Source organism: Rhodotorula paludigena, assembly GCF_050403205.1.
Source record: "Rhodotorula paludigena JCM10292 DNA, Rt_paludigena_JCM10292v1_ctg12, whole genome shotgun sequence".
Taxonomy (NCBI): Eukaryota; Fungi; Basidiomycota; class Microbotryomycetes; order Sporidiobolales; family Sporidiobolaceae; genus Rhodotorula; species Rhodotorula paludigena.
Window position 1 is genome coordinate 2,682 of NW_027481446.1, and position 17,165 is coordinate 19,846.

General features: G+C 61.8%; 10 protein-coding genes across 10 annotated transcripts; 5 read left to right on the forward strand and 5 right to left on the reverse strand.

The window, feature by feature from the left end:
* Positions 1-1,393: 1,393 nt before the first annotated feature.
* Positions 1,394-1,877, forward strand: JCM10292_001041 (uncharacterized protein; the record flags this gene model as incomplete). Its single annotated transcript, XM_076647898.1, has 2 exons — positions 1,394-1,429; positions 1,497-1,877. 2 exons carry the CDS (start codon positions 1,394-1,396, stop codon positions 1,875-1,877), a joined length of 417 nt encoding a protein of 138 aa, XP_076506407.1.
* Positions 1,878-3,441: 1,564 nt separating this feature from the next.
* On the forward strand, positions 3,442-3,972 carry JCM10292_001042 (uncharacterized protein; the record flags this gene model as incomplete). Its single annotated transcript, XM_076647899.1, has 1 exon — positions 3,442-3,972. The coding sequence occupies one exon, from the start codon at positions 3,442-3,444 to the stop codon at positions 3,970-3,972; it is 531 nt and encodes a 176-aa protein (XP_076506408.1).
* Positions 3,973-4,473: 501 nt separating this feature from the next.
* Positions 4,474-4,793, reverse strand: JCM10292_001043 (uncharacterized protein; the record flags this gene model as incomplete). Its single annotated transcript, XM_076647900.1, has 2 exons — positions 4,474-4,591; positions 4,666-4,793. 2 exons carry the CDS (start codon positions 4,791-4,793, stop codon positions 4,474-4,476), a joined length of 246 nt encoding a protein of 81 aa, XP_076506409.1.
* Positions 4,794-5,785: 992 nt separating this feature from the next.
* JCM10292_001044 (uncharacterized protein) lies at positions 5,786-6,518 on the reverse strand (the record flags this gene model as incomplete). Its single annotated transcript, XM_076647901.1, has 4 exons — positions 5,786-5,920; positions 6,138-6,290; positions 6,343-6,426; positions 6,483-6,518. The coding sequence occupies 4 exons, from the start codon at positions 6,516-6,518 to the stop codon at positions 5,786-5,788; spliced, it is 408 nt and encodes a 135-aa protein (XP_076506410.1).
* A 1,030-nt stretch (positions 6,519-7,548) lies between these two features.
* On the reverse strand, positions 7,549-8,649 carry JCM10292_001045 (uncharacterized protein; the record flags this gene model as incomplete). The annotated part of the gene is made up of 3 exons (XM_076647902.1): positions 7,549-7,559; positions 7,612-8,260; positions 8,317-8,649. The coding sequence occupies 3 exons, from the start codon at positions 8,647-8,649 to the stop codon at positions 7,549-7,551; spliced, it is 993 nt and encodes a 330-aa protein (XP_076506411.1).
* A 138-nt stretch (positions 8,650-8,787) lies between these two features.
* JCM10292_001046 (PRP38 family protein) lies at positions 8,788-9,986 on the reverse strand (the record flags this gene model as incomplete). Its single annotated transcript, XM_076647903.1, has 5 exons — positions 8,788-9,350; positions 9,410-9,525; positions 9,582-9,762; positions 9,823-9,874; positions 9,933-9,986. The coding sequence occupies 5 exons, from the start codon at positions 9,984-9,986 to the stop codon at positions 8,788-8,790; spliced, it is 966 nt and encodes a 321-aa protein (XP_076506412.1).
* Positions 9,987-10,211: 225 nt separating this feature from the next.
* MRP7 (mitochondrial 54S ribosomal protein bL27m MRP7) lies at positions 10,212-10,953 on the forward strand (the record flags this gene model as incomplete). Its single annotated transcript, XM_076647904.1, has 3 exons — positions 10,212-10,302; positions 10,412-10,510; positions 10,580-10,953. The coding sequence occupies 3 exons, from the start codon at positions 10,212-10,214 to the stop codon at positions 10,951-10,953; spliced, it is 564 nt and encodes a 187-aa protein (XP_076506413.1).
* Positions 10,954-11,225: 272 nt separating this feature from the next.
* On the reverse strand, positions 11,226-12,743 carry JCM10292_001048 (SDR family NAD(P)-dependent oxidoreductase; the record flags this gene model as incomplete). The annotated part of the gene is made up of 9 exons (XM_076647905.1): positions 11,226-11,440; positions 11,537-11,577; positions 11,641-11,706; positions 11,768-11,824; positions 11,923-12,243; positions 12,311-12,417; positions 12,503-12,519; positions 12,598-12,627; positions 12,689-12,743. The coding sequence occupies 9 exons, from the start codon at positions 12,741-12,743 to the stop codon at positions 11,226-11,228; spliced, it is 909 nt and encodes a 302-aa protein (XP_076506414.1).
* Positions 12,744-13,163: 420 nt separating this feature from the next.
* JCM10292_001049 (uncharacterized protein) lies at positions 13,164-14,178 on the forward strand (the record flags this gene model as incomplete). The annotated part of the gene is made up of 5 exons (XM_076647906.1): positions 13,164-13,265; positions 13,362-13,583; positions 13,656-13,762; positions 13,822-13,884; positions 13,950-14,178. The coding sequence occupies 5 exons, from the start codon at positions 13,164-13,166 to the stop codon at positions 14,176-14,178; spliced, it is 723 nt and encodes a 240-aa protein (XP_076506415.1).
* Positions 14,179-14,596: 418 nt separating this feature from the next.
* On the forward strand, positions 14,597-16,118 carry JCM10292_001050 (C2H2-type zinc finger protein; the record flags this gene model as incomplete). The annotated part of the gene is made up of 4 exons (XM_076647907.1): positions 14,597-15,676; positions 15,747-15,768; positions 15,828-15,898; positions 15,957-16,118. The coding sequence occupies 4 exons, from the start codon at positions 14,597-14,599 to the stop codon at positions 16,116-16,118; spliced, it is 1,335 nt and encodes a 444-aa protein (XP_076506416.1).
* Positions 16,119-17,165: the final 1,047 nt, after the last annotated feature.

Below are 17,165 nucleotides of genomic sequence, written 5' to 3' on the forward strand. Positions count from 1 at the left end.
GCTTGCAACTTGTCTGCCTCTTGAGTCAACGGGGTCTCCCTGGCTCGGGAGGCAAGCGTGCCCCCGCTCGCGGGTCATTGCTGTGACAAGGCGAGGAAGCTGTCTTGCTTCCCGCGTCAGGTCTGACGCACTGGCGTGGGTATCCAACAGTGTGTTGTGTCTATAGGCAACCGCTACAACTGCTACACCGCTGTCTCAGCCCGCAGAGCCCTCTCACCGCCCATCTCCACCTGCACACCTGTAGCCCGCCCGGAGCGCGCTGGCACTTGCGCTTGGCTGCTGTTGCTCTGACATGCTCAACACAATCTTCATCAAGCTTGCGCCCATCAGGGGCTGCGAGCCGACCCCCGTCCAGTGCATCACCAACCCGGTGCAGATGCGCCGTCTTGTCGCCAACCCACTTGCACGCCCGCTCAAGCGCCTGACTGCCCCGACGCGCTGTTGGCGCCAAAGCCCTCGAGGGATACGGGCGCAGAACTGGACAAGCGGGACGTCAGCGCGGGAGCTGGCGGGTCAAACAGGCCACCCAGATTGAGCAAGCTGAGGCAGGGCGCGACCTCCAAGCCTTGTACCGTACCTCTCGCACATTTCCTCCGCCCCGAGGGCGCAGGCACGTTGCACCCGTTGACACTCCCCCGCTCGCCGAAGTACCGCTGCCCGATCTCGCCGCTGCGTCGTACGGTTGCGCACAAGCGCGGCAGCATGTCAAACAGGTATCAGCTGGACTGCACCCAGCCGGAAGCTGGCAACTGCAGGCAGCACGCAGGCAAGTGCGTTGCGGTTGACCGCCATTCCCGCCCGGTCGACTGGCACGGCATCCAGCAGAGGCAGGGCTCATTCTGTCTGCCGTCTGGACATGCGATAGTGTCAAGCGCATCCTTTGAAACAACTGGTGCACAGTTGCGCCCCCCCCCCCCTTTGATGACCCGTACCTCGTGCTGACAGCGCCTGTCTTCAGACGTGCCCGACGCAAAGTTCCTGTGCGTCCAGTAATGCTGGCATATCCCGCCCTGGAAATGATCTACTTTCACACTGTTGATTGCAGCGTCGTCGTCCCGTCACCGCACGCCGCAATGTACAAAAGTCGCTGTGCACAGGTTGGCCCGCGCCCAATCTGGAAGACGCGCTGCCAGCGCAGCCCTCAGCTGACGTGCTCCAGCAGCTTTGAGATGGGAGAGACTCTGAGTGCCGGGAAGGGCGGGCTGACCGCCTCGTCGTTGCCTTCCTCTTTGCCTTTGTTGTTGTCTTCCTCTTTGCCTTTGTCAAGCAATGCGGCAGCCTTCTTGTTGTTGAGCAGGGCGGCCCCCCGTTGAGTGATTTGGCAGCGTCTTTGAGCCAGTCGTCTATTTGGAAAGAGTCAGCCCGCCACCGCGACGCCCGCTTCCGCAGCGCCATGCAGATCTTCCTCAAGACGCTCACCGGCAAGACGGTGCGTTTGCGTTGCTGTGTTGCCTGTTCCCACTCTTGAGGCTGACCCTACCGCTCTTCTCCTGCAGATCACGCTCTTTGTGAAGGCAAGCGACACAATTGACAAGGTCAAGGCCAAGATTCACAAGAAGGAGGGCATCCGGCCCGAGCAGCAGCGCCTCGTCCTTGCCGGCAAACAGCTTGAGGACGGCCGCACCCTCTTGAGCTACAACATTCTCAAGGAGTCAACGCTTCACCTCCTTCTTTGTCTTCGTGGCGGCAGCGCCTCGTCCAGAAGCTCTGTCAATCTTCCTGACGAGGTCGGTGGCGCCGACAACAGTTTGCCGGACTGCCTGCAAATTGAACATGCGCTCGACCTACACGCGGCGGTGCAATTTGCCGACAAGTCGGGTTACCTCATGGCCGGCCGCCACCGCCTTCCTTTGGTTGCCTACACGCAGACGCAGTGACAGCGGCCAGACGTTTCTTGCATTGCTGCTGGCCGTCAATAGTTTGTTTTCACGTCTCGGAGCACGCGTTGTGCAGGGGCCGGTGAGTTCACGTCTGCCTTGCAATGTTGAGACTTCCTCAAGCGCTTGTACTGACAGTTTTCTATAGAATATTGCAGGTCCTGACGGGCTGGATGCCTTTCTCGCAGTTGTTTCGACCTGCCAGAAACTTGTCATGACTTTGCACACGGTCAACCCGTATTTTGGCGACCTCCTTGTAACGCCACCCGTTTCCGCATGGGCCGAACAGTGGGTTGATGGCTCACACCGCATCCTTTCATGTTCAGCCATCCTGATACTTGTGCAATAGGGCTTCTTCTTGCATTATCATCTACTGCAAAAAGGGTTGTTACCCTGCACTTTCCATGTACGCCGGGCTTGCAGATGACTGCTACCGAGTGAGTCCTTCCCTGAGTGTGCAAGTAACTCATGATCTTGCCACTGACACTGGATGGCTCTGACAGGTGCGCAATGCCAAGCTGGGCACCGTGGACGCCAAGCGTCCACATCTCTTTGTCCGCAGCATTGAGATGAGCGGCATGGCCCAGTTGCACGCCAAGGCTGTACTTGGCATCTTGCGCAACAGCAGCACCATAGTGGCCCTTTTGAGGGGTCTGACAATCTGTTGACAATTGGGTTTGAACGGCGTCAAGGTGACGAAGGTTGCAGCCTCTCGAACATTTTGCGTGATCTACTCTTGGACTATGACAACCTCATTGAGCAGCTCTGCGAGGACTGTCGCTTGGTACTCTGGGACAAGAAGCTGGAGGAGCGGTGGCTCGTAGCTTTGGAGAACAACTTCGTCCGCACGGTCCTACTGATTGCCAACCCTCCTGCAGATCGTCACTCCCTTCACAAATTCTGACCAGCTCTGGCCCGTCGGCAGTGTTGTCAACAAAATCATGCCAACGAAGCGTACCTCTCGCGCCGGATTCAATCGACTATACTCGACACATGGCCGTACGGGCATGTGCGACGTGCGCACACCACACCACATCCGTCTTCAGTGCACTTCGCTCATTTTTGATGGCCCGCAGAACGCCAACTGGGTCAACCAGATGCGGCGAGAACAGACCTAGGAGCAGTTGCTATCGCCCAGTGGCTGGACGGCAAGTCTCTTGAGTTGTTTTCTACCTTGCCATTGCTGACCGCCCAATCCCAAAATTACCTGCAGTCTACCCTCTCAAAGCGCACCACTAGCACCTCCCAAGTCACCCTCGCCTTCTCCGTCCCCTCTCAGGCTGGGTTTGGCTCTCGCACTGTCGCTCTCTCGACCGCTGCCATTGAGAATGGGTCCATGCTGGTCACCCTCAAGCCTGGCAAGACGGCGCATCAGGCACTTGTACATCAGGGCTTTCACAAGCGGGGCGGGGCAGCAGCCCGCATCGGGGTCCGCCTTTGGCCTGCGCCGCGCTTTTGCTCTGTGGTCTGTGTGACTCACAGATTGTGGTCCTATGAGCTCTCCCACGGCGCCCACTGGTCTGTGGCCCTTTCCCCACTAACAGCAGCAGCAGGTAAAGAGCGCATGCACGCTGTCGGTGCTGCCGCGCGCTCGTATCACCTCGCTCGCAAAAACTTTCCAGACCTGTACGCCCCGCTCAGCGTCATTGCCGCAGCCTGTCAACTCAATGCGGCAAAGGCCGCTGCCAACGTCAAGGTCCAGCTCTCGCGGTTCAAGCACGGCCTGGCCACTTCGCATGACTCCGCTGCCCAGGCGCAGTTGTCGCGCAGTGCATTCGTGCACGCCATGACATCTGACGCGGTCACCATTGCAGCCGACCTGCACGCGGCCATTGCCCGTGTCCACCGTGCGGATGGACTCGGTGGCGCGTCTGTCGGTGCAGGCCTTGTCGCCCGTTGTCAAGACGACCGCGACGAGCTTGACAAGCAGGACGAGCTCGACGAGCAGGACGAGCAGGACGAGCAGGACAAGCGCAACGACCGCGACAACGTCGTCAAGGACAAGCTTGTCCGGTTCGACAAGCCTGACGAGTATGACAAGACGGGCCACAAGGAGGGGTTTGAGGGGTTTGAGGCCATGCACTTGTGCAACTAGAGGTGAGCTTCTACCGCTCTGTCTACCTTTACAATCCTCTACTCACCTCTGCCCTGAACAGAGGTCTGCCCACGTTGTCCCACACGCCTGTGACTCGCCATTTGCTTTCCGGACCTCGGAATCAAGATGAAAGCGCTTTCCAATCTCGAGCTGAACAGCCGGTTCGTGTTGGGATCCAGAGCCCTTCGCTTGTGCTACCAGACGCGGTCTGCGTGGGAAAAGCTTCCGCGCTTGCACATGCTCAAGTTCACAGAAAGCAGATTGCTTGCAGCATTGTTGCTGATGAGCACCAGCAGCTTGTACAGATTTCGCTTGAGAAGGATGGCCGAGGGAATCTGAATAGCTTGGCACCGTCAGACGTCAGCTGGGACGAGAGCAATGGGTCTGTGCGGGCAGCAAGAGCGCACCAGTTCAAACAGGACCTGCCAATGGCAAAGTTGAAGAGTCAGCTCACCAAGAAAGGCCTTGCTAGCAAGGGACACCACGCACTCTCTGGCCAACCTACGAAGCCTTGGTGAAAAACGAAGAGATCTTCGTCTGCCCCTTCTCAGGCTTGAGGTCGTTGGCCCAGCGGAAAAAGTTGCACTTGGTCGCCCAGCTGCGGCAATTAAAGTACAGGCTGCAAGTGCAGCAAATGAGTGGAAGGACCGTTTAGTACCGCTGTTTGGACTAGGCCGCACATTGGAGACGTACGGTCCTTTGTTCTTGCTGCCCTTCTTGGTCACTGACCTCATCTTTGCCGTTGCTCCCCCACCGCAGTTGCAGAAGACGGTGCTGGGAGCGGAAGCAAACTCGACAGGAGAAGACTTGGGCATCTGCATGGCCAGCTCCAAGTGTATCAGTGTGCAGTCTGCATGAAAGGAGCCAGCACTGAAGCTTACGGTGCACAAGTAAGAGGAAGAATTTGGGGCAGCAGAAAGGCACGAGGGATGGCGGAGCAAGTGCGCCCGGTCGATGCTGCACATTTGGAAAGGGAGCGCGACATTGCGGTGCTGGTGGGACAGAGCAATCTAAGTGTCAGCTTGTGCAGAGATGAGAGTCTTGTGCATACAAGCAATGCGTCCCTCTGGAACTGGCAAGGGAAGGGCGGGATACATAGCAGACAAGAGCAGGATGAGAAGGTCAGCTGGAGAAACTACATGCAGCTACCTTGCAGACGCCCTTGCAGGGGCCGGAGATAGCCTCAGCAGTACTGTGCGCAATCTCCATACCCACTTGACCAAGTCTGGGCGGCAGGGAGACGAAGGCGGATGTGGCCAGACGGCCAGGAGACGCACCTTTGGAGAAGCAAACTGCAAGCGTGGGAGCATTTGGGACGTGGTCAGCTTGGCTGCTCACCCTCTGTGCACCACTGAGCAGCTACAAAGGACGCACAAAGCCCTGCGTAAGAAGTGGACAGAGTGCGAGAAGCAAGCCGTTGCGCAATGTTGCAGACAGGAGCAACGCGACGACCGGCCCACAAGAGTCACAGGCTGTCCTTACTTGCCCCCAGACCACGTAATGATGCTGTTCAGGGGCCGGGCCTTGGAAAGACTCTCGCAACACGGGAAAAGGGGATGTTGAAGCAAGCTCGACCAACCTGGGAGATTGCAAAGAGCAGGTTGGACCGCATGTCTACTTGCCCTCCTCAATGTTCGTCTGTTCATGAGAACCCTCCACTGCTTCTACACCCTTCTCTATGTCAGGGCTGTCACCTCTGCCACTTTTCTCCTCAACTGCGACATGCGCTGCGGCTGACTTGGCAGCCTTGGCCTTGTCGTTCCACACCTATTGGCAGTACTTGAGTCAGGTTGCTTGACTGCGGTGACACCTTTCAGAACATAAGACGCACCTGCTTCTCGCGCTGGTCCATTCTTCCCCACTTGCCCTTTGCGCCTCCCTCCTGATTCTCCCTCATGCTCGCGCAGAAGAGCGTGTAACCGCTTGCCGCGCGCAGCTTGGGTACCACCTGCAGGGCGTACAACAGTCAGCTTGTTACTCTACCGTCCGGGTAGGTGCCAACAGGCTTTACCTTGCCATCGTCGTCGCTTGCCCCGGTGGTATTTTGCTCGGGCTATGGCTCTGAAAGTGTCAGGGTTGGCAAGCTCACAGCCGTCTACTCACAGAGGAGAAAGCAGACGTGCCTTGGTTGCTGGGATTGGCACCAGCGTCACCTCACCGCGGACCAGGCCAAACAGCTCCTCCAGGTCGGCGATGGTGTCGTTGGCGCCCTCCGCGCGCAGCTCGGCCGCATATGCTGGGAGTAGGTTGCAGGCGGTAGCTTGGCATTGCCCAAGCTCCTTGTACGCAAGGGCGACCTGCCCGACTGCTGCAAGTGCCTGTGAGCAGGCAAGATGAAGTGTCAGCGACTCGCATTTCGCCCACGCTGACCACTTCGAGGGTTGTTGCGCCATCTTCTTCACGTTTTAAAGAGTGCAAGTGCACCTTGTCGCGCAGGTCTTTGCCGAAAGCCTCCTGCGAGAGGATCCTTCGTGAGCAGCGGACGGCGGCCCTCGCGACCAATTGCGCACCTTCTCCTTGCCCTTGAGTCTGCTTGTACTTGCCATCACCAACCTTGGACCTGGCAAGTTCCTGCAACAGTGTGGCGGTTAAGGCGCGCGCGGGCTGAAAGTGGGAGGGTGACGGCAACGCATGGGACAGCGAGGCAGAGCGAAGGGCGGCGAGAGAAGCGACGCGCGAGGTTCAGACGCAAGCCTTGAGTTGCATGCAGCAGTGGTGTAGGCAACCAGACTCTGTCTGCAGCGCTGAATGCGGGGTGACAGAGGGAGGAAGGCTTAAGGCAAGCAGGACAAGTCCGCTTTTGCCAGCGCGTACACTCCTTCTGGCTTGGCAGCTACATACCACCAGCTTTCACAAGTCTGCTGTGCAGGCACGGTTGTTGCACAGCGCATTTGCACATGCGGTGGGAGGAAAATAGGCGCTTCTGCAGCTGATCCACATGCAACCGTGGCACTTGTGCGGCATGTGCCATGTGGTGGAAGGTCTCAACGTCGTAGTTGCCGGTGTACGCCACATCACACATCTATCTTGACATGCAGGAAGCCATCCCTGTGGCGGAAGCGACGGCGACAAAAGAAGAGGAGTTGCAACAAACGCTGGAGAGCACTGCCAGGACCCAAAAAGAATGATCAAGACGAGGATCGAACTCGTGACCTTTCGCGTGTGAAGCGAACGTGATAACCGCTACACCACTCGACCGTAAGACCACTGTCTTAATAGGGTCTTTTTTGCTTGAGGGAGGGTGCAGAAACTAATGTACATAAGCCCTTTTGCTGGAGGGATTGCAATCTTTGCGATACCACTCTAGTTGCAGGTAGCGCAGTGCTAGCAATGTAGCGGGGAGCAGTGTGCGAGGTAGGATGTGGACTGCAAGCAAGTCCGCTTGAGAAGGCAAACTGTGAAGAGCAAGACAGGGCTGGTGTCTGACAAGGCCCAGCACAGGCCAGCAGGCCTACACGAGTTGACAACCAGCACCTGTAGCAAGCTGTACGTAACTTTTGTCGAACGCTCTCGGCAGGCAGAAGAAAGCAACCAGCGACTTTGCAGAAGTAAGCTGACAACAAGGACACAACAACCTCAAATACCCGCTGCAGAGTGCACCGTCAGTCAATGATGCCACAGGGAGACAAGACGACGCACCCAAAGAATTGATGGACCCGTAATTGCGACTGGCCCGCAAGCCCGGCGGTCTCTGCCCAAGCCCGCCTGACCTCTGCGCGTCCTCTGGCGCCAGTAGCGGGCTGCACAAGCTCGAGCGACTCGTGCGCTGGCGCAGGGAGCCACCAGCGCCGCCATGGTGCCGCGGAATGTCGATGATGTCGTCCTCGTCCTCGCTCTCGAGGCTCGAGTCGAGCCCGCTCCCCTCCTCGTCCCCGCTCGCCGCTGCTGCGCTCGAATAGCCGCCCTCCGACACACCGGCGGCTAGGCGAGCCTCGTCGTCGTCCCCCGCCGCGTCCGAGCTGCGCACGGAACCGGTACCGGGGACCAGCTCGGTGCGCCCGTCCCATCGCTGCTCACCCCACGTCGAGCTGCGACGCATCCCGCCCGGTCCGCGCCCAACAAATGGGTTGCGGCGGCGGCGGACGCCGACAAAGATGGCAAAGAGCGCGTAGTGCAGGAGCGAGAAGGCGAACGAGACGAGGTACCATAGCGTGACGTGGTTGAGGACGTTGGCGGGGAGGTGCGGCAGGCGAAAGGGAAGCGGGAAGAGAGTAGGTGAGGGCGGAGAGGGAACGGCATTGGTCTGAACCAGCTCGTTGAGGCGGAAGAGGAGGACGAGGGCAGAGACCTGCAGGTCACGGTGTCAGTGGGGACAATCTGCGCGGTTGAACGTATCATCCGCACCGTAGCCTGCCCGAGCATGACCGGACCCATCTCGCGCGCTCGCTTGGTCGAGACGGCCGCGGCAACTACGAACGGGCGCGCCAGGTTGATCGCGACGGCACTGGCCGGCAGGTCGCTGACGGGCACACACAGGGCGAGGTAGAGCGTGACAGCAAAGTCGAGCACGGCGGCGCCCAGCAGGACGCCCAGGAAGCGCGGACGGGGCAGCGGGATGGGCGCGTGCGGCGACAGGAGCGGCGATGATTGTGTCGTCAAAAGCAGGAAGTCTGAGCTGGCGCTGCTCAGGCGATCGAATCCACCGTCCTGATGCGCCCGCGGCGGCGCATCGGCCATGGTGGCGTGGCAGAGGACGTAGTGAGAGTCGCGAACGACGAGGCGGTGCAGACTCCGATGAGGTGAGGAGTCCTCTCACAGCTAGCCAGAGCGGTCCAACCAGTCTAGAAGAAACAACAAAGTGTTCACACACGCGCGCTACACATCTCCCTCGACATGCTCGACCTCGAAACGCTCGACCTCTGGACTCCTCGTCGGACTCCTCGACACGAACCGCCCGTCGCTCCCTGCAGGACTCGGGCTCCGGCTGATGTACCGCCCGTCGCTCCCCGCCGGACTCGGGCTGCGGCTGATGTACCGCGCGCCCGGTGCCGGCCCGCCCTCGACCTCGACGACGGGTTTCCTCCGCCGCTTGACGTCGCGCCCGCGCCCGCCGTCTTCCTCCTCCTCTTCGGTCCAGTACTCCGGCTCGGGCTCGCTCGCCGGGCTCGGACTCCGGCTCGCACTCGGGCTCCGGCTCATGTACCGCGCGCTGCGGTCGTCGTCGTCGTCGCTGCCAACGGCGCCCTCGTCGCCCGACCCCTCGCCTGCGCCTGCAACGCCGAGCGCGCGGCCGAGCTTGCTCCGCCGCGGGAGGAGGCCCTCGGTGTCTTCGAGGACCTTGCGCTGCGTCAGGCGCGGGAGCTGGATCTCGCACACCATCTCGCCGTGCAGGAGCTGGTCGGCAAACTCGTCGATCGTGATGATCGAGTAGGAGCCGTCTGTATGCGCGAGCAGATTAGTGCGGGTTGATGCGGCAACTACCGGGAATTGCACGCACCCATCGCTCGGTACCGCAGCTTGCGGTAGTCATTCAGTAAAGGCTCGAGCACCTCGTATGCGTTGAGAGAGTCGAAGGTTAATCGCACATAGAACGCTGCTAGTGCGCGCAGGTATCTGCAGGTGAACAGTTCAACGAGAGTCTCCTGCGGAAAGCGCAGAGCACGACGAACTTGAACTCCTCTGCTCGCAAATACTCGAGAATGATCTCCCGTTCTGGCTGAAGCTGCAAGAGCTTGAGGACGAGGCAGATGAACTCGGTCGGGCGTGTGTTGGCGTATGTGCCGCCGATGGCTTGCAACTCGACAGCGCGGTCAATCACGGTGGCCGAGTTGAGCGCAAAGCAGTGTTCCTCTGCGGAGGTGCGAGCTCGTCAGCTCTGTAGATGATCGCGTAATCACTAGTGATGCTCACTCCAGTAAAGGGTGTCGTATACGCGCTGGCGAATGACGGTCGGGACGAGGTACTGCGGGCGGGGGAGTGAGCTCGAGTCAAAGCGCGGTCGGGCAGAGCAAGGGGCGCACCTGCGGGTTTGTGCCGTGGATGGAGAGCGCTCCCGCCCTGGTCGTGTTGGCCATGGCGGCGCAAGTGCAGGAGAGTCGGAGTCGCGAGGGGAGGAGGAGGGGAGAGGTGGGGACAGCAGCGGGAAGCGTGCGAGGAGCGGGTAGCGGTGCAGTAGGGTCTCGGCGAGCTGCTCGGCTGCCGTCTGTCGCAGTCTGAGCGAGTGCACGGTGCAGTCGCGTGCCAACCCTCCTCCGCTCGTCCTCGTCGTCCTCTGCTCTTCTCTCCCACTCGCGCCAGCCATGTTCCGGACACTGTTGAGCCGACCAGTGCTCCCTGCGCTCCCTTCTGCGTCTGCCCTCACCTCGACCCTCTTCGATGCCACCCTCCCAGGTCCGTCTCCTCAGCTTTCCTCTTCATCAGCTCGATGGACGCACCCTCGCCCGCAACACTCGACGGCCTGCCGGACGAGCAGAGCTGATAGTGTACTTCGCCCTCGCAGGTCTGATGCAGGTCAGGACCGCCACGAAGCGCGGTGGTGGCTCCTCGAAGAACGGGCGAAACTCGATCGGCAAGCGGCTGGGAATCAAGAAGTACGGCGGTGAGTTACGCCTTGCCGTTGCATAGAGCTCGATTGAGTTTGCTGACGCGCGCACGCTACCCCCCGCAGGCCAGGAGGTTCTCGCGGGCAACATCCTCGTGCGGCAACGAGGGACGACCTGGCACGCCGGGCAGCACGTCGGGCGCGGGCGGGACCACACGCTCTTTGCCCTCGTGCCCGGCTTTGTCACCTACTACCGCGACGTCGTCCGCGGCAAGGAGCGCAAGCTCATCGGCGTCGTCCCGACCTCGCCGGACGAGCGGCTACCGCGCAACGAGGCCGCGCTCGGCCGCAGCCGCTACTTCGGCGGCGTCAACCTCACCGAGGACGCCATCGTCGACGAGGCCGAGCTCGCGCGCGTGATCAAGGACCTCGAGGCGTCCCTCCCGACGGGCATGCAGGCGGGCGCAGCGGGCGCAGAGGCAGCAGAGGCGCGCGCATGAGCGGTACGCGCAGCTCGCATGTATTACCACCACCTCGACAGCACCTTCAGAGAGGGGCCGAGTCCGATTCACGGCGTTCTTCGAGTCTCGCTGGCTTGTGGATCCACTCTTCTCGCTGGCGAAAGTGTCGACGCGGCGGCTTGCGGTTCTTTCTACTGAGACTATCCCTCAAGAGACACACGAAGCTCTCTCTCGGCGGTCGAAGCACTGATTCGGTTGCATGCTGTATGTACATTACTTGCCGGAGTCCCCTCCGACGCGCACCGATCCGCTTAGTACGCACTCGGGTTGGCCGCAAGCGCGCCGCCGTCGACAGGGATGTACGTCCCCGTCGTGTACTGTCCCGCACGCGACGCGAGGTACAGGATCGTGCCGCCCATGTCCTCCTCGGACCCGGCGCGCTTGGCCATGAGGTTCATCGACGAGGGGTCAAACTCGCCCTCGAGGCTCGTCTTGTTGTTCTCGTCCGAACCCGAGCCGGTCATCTCTGTTTGGGCGGGTGCGGGTGCGAAGGAGATTGTCAGGATTTCTGCGGGATGAGACGGATCTGACGCGCGAGCAGGACAAGCGACGCTGAACGCACCACTCGGGAAGACACCCGGGTTGATCGAGTTGATGCGGACGCTGGCGTGAGTTCGAGACGGAATCAATGCAAAGCCGTCAAAAGCTATGCGTGATTATACGCACCCAGTGTGGGCAAACTCGGTCGACATCATGCGAGTGAGGTGGGTGGCCGCGGCCTTCGACGCGTTGCTGCGGTGTCAGTCTTCATCAGCCTTTGCTCGGCGCACTGCAAGCCAGAAGAGTAACGGACTAGGCAAAGTGCGACTGCGAGAGCTTGGTGAGACCCGAGATCGAGGCAATGTTGATGCTGCACGGACGGGTGCCAGTCAGCATCTCGCTTCTGAAAATGTACTGTCGGAAGGCCAAAAGCAGAACGTCAAAAGAAAAGCACGGAAGAAGACGCACACGCCAGTCTGGTACTTCTCGTAGATTGCGCGGCCGGCCGCGTCGCCGCCGTACGTGAACTTGGCGAGGAGCGGGAGGAAGGCCGAGGTCATGAGGAAGATGTTGGTGACGTTGGTGCGGAAGACGTCGTCCCAGCCCTCGACCGGCTCCTCGAGGAGCTTCTGGCTCCACGTCTCGACCGAGTCATCGTCCTTCGACACCTTGGTTTTGGGGCCCGCGATGCCGGCGTTGTTGACGAGGAGGTGCAGGCCGCCCTCGCGCTGCTTGACCTCGGCAGCGAGGCGCTTGACGTCGTCCTTGCTCGTCACGTCGCCGGGAAGACTGGGCGGTTTCGGGGCAAGCGGTTAGTGGTCGGTCCTTGGCAAGCACTGTGTCTCGGAGGCCGCACGCAATGATCTCGCCCTCGACGCCCTGGTTGTACGTCTTGACGACGTTGTCGAGCGCCTCCTGACGACGACCGACGATGTAGACGCGGGCACCGTTAGCAGCAAGGGCCTGTGGAGAACGTGCGAGTGTCAGCGATCAATCTTCAAGCAACGTTCGCACCGTCGCTACTACAACGGATGTGCAGGCGACGCACCTGGGTCGCCATGAGACCTGCAAGAGTTGAGAAGGTCGAGGGAAGCCCGGGTCAGCCCACGCGTCCAACGCTCTGTCCGCCCATCTCGCACGCACCGATACCCGTGCCACCACCAGAAACAACGGCTGCAGGTCGGTAGGACCGTCAGCGGGGCCCGACAGAGGCGGCGCAAGGAAGTCGACGCACCAACGAGGCCCTTGACCGAGAAGAGGCGCGAAGCAGCAAAGTGGGCGGACGACATGTTTCAGTCTGCAGCAGTGTGCAGTGCAGGAGTAAGAGAGCAGGACACAGCGAGGCTCGCGTCCAGCACCGGACCGACGTAACGTCAGAAGCGTCTCGCTGTGCGATCTCGCGGCAGGTCAGTATTTCGGAGATCGGCCGGTTTCTACGTTCCAAAGTCCCACCGTCAAGGGGTCCACGTTCGCGTGCACTCGCTGGCCGGCGCGTCCCTTGTGAAACTCGTGTCGGAGGGAGCTGTTGTGATCTGGACTGCTCGCTCGGGACTCCCGCTCTGAGGTCTTGCTCTTGTTCCTCGCTTCGACAGCCCCCAGCTTGTGCTTGCATAGCCTGTGCTCGAACAACACACTCCGACAATCCTCCGAAGGACGCGCGCAGCTGATCCCTCTCCCTTCGCACCTTGCCCACCTCCTCGCTCAACACCATGCTCGCCAAACTCGCCGTCGCGCTCGCCGCCGCTGCTGCCACGCCCGCGCTCGCGCAGCTCGACTCTCTTCGCGGCACTCTGCCGGGCAGCCTGCACCAGGCGCGTCGACCCTTCCTCTCTTTGCGTTGTTTCGGGGATCCCGACGCGTATCGCGAAGCGCGTACGAACCAGGCTGACACTCGCATCGTGCTGCAGTGCGAGGCGACGAACCTCTTCTTCTTCGACTCGAGCAACGCGCGCCCGCTCAGCGTGCTCTTCCTCCCGAGCGACGAGGTGCCCGACTCGCTCAGGACGGGCACGACCACGCTGGACGAGGCGCAGCAATACTCGCCGCTCCTTGCCCTCTCTGACATCGAGACCCCGGATGCGGCCCAGTACGACTTTACGCTGCAAGTCGAGGCGGGCGCAGTCTTCGACGTGAGCTAAGCGATCTCCCGCACGACTCGCAGAATGACTGACTCGGCATTGACGCGTCTTCCCTCTGTCTAGGTCTTCGCGTTCCTTCCCGACGGCACGGGCAAGAACCTCAACCTCCAGCGGACCGTCTCGACGCCGCTCCCGGGCGCGACGTCGTGCTTGACCAGCATCCCCACTTCGTGAGCCGCTACATGCTCTGCCCCTCGCGAGCGCCGCAGCTCACGCTCTGTGATTACAGCGTCTCCGGCTCTGGTTCGGGCGCCACAACCGAGGTCTCGGCGCAGCCGACCTCGACGAGCGGGTGCGTTCGTCTCGTGGCAGCATGGAAGCCAAGACTGACTCGGTTTTTTTTTGGCAAACTGACAGCTCCGCCTCTCGCTCGAACACAAGTGCTGCCGCTTCGTCGTCGTCGCAGACGTCGCAGACCAGCTCGTCGGCGACGACGGGTGCCACGAACGCCTCGGGCGCCGCGTCTCCCTCTGCCACCCCCGACAGCGGCAGCGTGCGTGCGCACGGACTCGACGCGAGTGCCCTCTTCGGCTGGACCATCGCCGCTGGCGGCGCCGCACTCGTCATGTCCGGCCTCCTCGCGTAGCCCTGCTCATCGCGCCAGACCGTGACCTTCAGGCTCTCCCCTCAGTTCTTTCACGCTTGTTTCGCTTGTCATCCCCCGTGCAGTATCTATGATGTACATGGCTTCCCCTTCTTGACCCGCTGCGAGAGCGACGCTTGGCCAGACAAGCTGTTCGGACCTGAATGAAAGGCGGGAGCGATAGATTGCCGAGGCGAGCGTTCGAGGTCGCGGTCCAGCCAGCGCCGAGAACAACGCTCGCCAGCTGACACGTCTTGACGCTGCACGGTCGCCTAGACGCTCAGGATCTCGCTACTGCAGCGCAAGCGGTGCACACGGTCGCCAGCAGCGCGCGTTGCTGTTCACCGCCGCCGCGTCCTCCGCTCTCGCCCATCCGGCGGGCGTTGCACGCGTCGCCTCTCCCGTGCGGTGCTCTGCCGCCATGCAGAGCCCGTTCATGTACGACATTGGTGTGCCGAACGCAGTGTCGGGCCCGCTCGACCCCAGGCTGCCGCTCGATCACACGGCGTCGGCAGCTTCATCGAGTGCGGCTCTCGCCCTCGCAGGCGGCGAAGGGGCGGTGCCGCACTTCCTCGACACGCGTGCGCACCCGCTCGAGTGGAACGCGGCGCAAAGCGGCGCTCCGTCGGGCCTGCTTCGACAGAGCTGGCTCGTAGCGCCGTCTGCTCCGCTCGCGCACCAGCAGGCACCCGGCGCGTTCCAGCTTGCCGAGTCGGGCACGGTGGGCACGCAGGTGTACCCGCTGCCCCTGACCTCGTACGACTGGCAGGCCCACGCCCCGCGGCCCCAGGTCTACACACCCTACCGCCTCACGCCCGCCGAACCCGCTCTCCTCCCTCCCGCCGCGCCCGCGCCCGCCCAGTACGGCTTCCGCGCCGACGCCTTTGCGCCCTATCCGAACGCTGTGCCCATGCCTACTTCCTACGCCCAATCTCCCGTTTATCCTCAGCCGTCGCAGCCCGCACTGCAGCAGTATCAGTACTCGCCCCCTGCACACGACCTGTCGTCGGCGCTGCCCATCCCGCCGCCGCTCCCAACCGTCCCTTCGCCGCAGACTCCACTGCACACGCTCGCCTCGGTCGCGAAAGCGACATGCGACGGCAGTCGCGACGGCTCGGAGCACTCGAGCCCCGGCTCGAACGACGGCGAGGCGCCGCCCGAGCTGTCTGAACCGCAGCGGTACAGCCTGCGCGGGCCGCGCTCGTCGATCGAGCTGCCGTGCCCGCGCGAGAGCATGTCGTCGCAGCTCCCGCCGCTGCGGCACCTGAGCGTCGGCGACCTCGGCGCGGCGGGTGCGCTCGGTTCGGACCTCTCGCCCTCGAGCGAGGCGAGCGGGTCGTCGGGGACGAGGAAGCGCACGACGAGTGCGCCGGCGAGCGGCGAATTGCCACCGCCGCCGGCCAAGAAACGCAAGCAGCCGAAGGACCTCGCGAATCGCAAGTACGTGTGCACCGAGTGCGACCAGCGTTTCGCAAGGCCCAGCGCGCTAGCCACGCACGTCGTAAGCTTCTCCCATTGAGCCGATTGCCCTCTTGCCCTTGTACTCACCGTCCCTGTCCCTTCTTTCCCAGCTCACGCACACGAAGGAGAAGCGTCAGTGGTTGCCCTCCACTAATTGGCCTCGCTCAAACTGACGCCCTTTCCGCGCTCAGCCTTTGTCTGCTGCACGTGCAATCGTGGATTCGCGGTCATGTCGAATTTGCGGCGACACTGCCGGGTCAGAGTGCGTGCCCAGGCTTCACGTCGTCCCCGGTGAATATCGCTGACCTCGAACTCCGCAGAGCCATGTCCTCGCGCCCGAGCAAGAATCGTCTGCTCGAGGGCGCAGCGGCAGCGGCGAGTCGACACCGCGCTCTGCCGGCGCCGGTGGATCCGCCGCAGTCCCGCTCGCGCCAGACCCTGGCCCGCCGCCTCTACCTATCCCACCGCCGCTCACGCTCTAGCCCCGAGCTTTGCACCATGCTTGTTCCGCTGTTTCACTATCTTTCCTCCAGTTGTGCCATTACTCCCGTATCCCTTCCTTCAGTACTCTCGGGCCTTGCGGTTCTCCTGCCGTAGAGCGTCATGCCGCGCGACAAGATAAGACGTGGTTGTTGTGCGTACTCATTGCTCCTGCTCGAGACGGCAGCTCCCGAGGACCTGGCTGGCTTGCACCGCCGCTCCGATCCTTCCGCCTGGCGGTCAGGCGTCGCCGTATTCACTCCAACGCTCATCACGTTCTGCCCGCGTTCTGACAACTGAGCGTCACAGGATCTGGAGAAGTCTCGCCTGCTGACAGCGCGTCACCCAGCCTCTTCACGGCACGCGCGGTCCGCCCCAGGCCACGCTTTTCGGCTCTCGCTGCTCGTTCTCAGCCTTGATGCCCCTCAAGAAGCGTTTCAGTAATACTGCTGTCCAAAGGATGATTCATAAATCCACTCGGTACGGGGCGCCGGCTCCGTCCGCCTGCATGTGCAATGAGCTGCGTGTTGCCGACGCTGAATTCGCCTGGGCCGAGACCGCCGCGTTAGGGTTCTCTCCCTCAATCGAGTCGTGACCAACGGACGTGTGGACCCGCCTCAGCGCTGGTTTCGACCGCTTGCCCGGGCCTGTCAGCGCGTGCGACCCGCTGGAGCAGGGCCACGCCCGACCCTTCTTGCCACCGACGTCGTACTGCTCTTGGTGTTCTTCCGGTGCGTGTGAGGGAAAGGGCGACACACCGTTGCTGCCGACGAGCAGCTCTGCTAGGATCATCGGCGGCATGCGCATCGCGCTTTGGCGGGTTTCGGCGAGTCCGCTTTGCTTGCTGGGTTGCCATCTGTGTTTCGTTGACCGGCTGAGGCAACATCGTGCTCTTTTTGCGGTTCAAAACGTTGCCGTCTCATCTGTCTTGGACCGGACGCTCTTGCAGACGGGAGGAGCAGTGCCCCGTGCGAAGCAAGGAGAGGCAACCAGACCGGCCCGAAGAGGACAGGCGCGACAGGCGTGACGGCAGGCACTTCCTCGCGCAA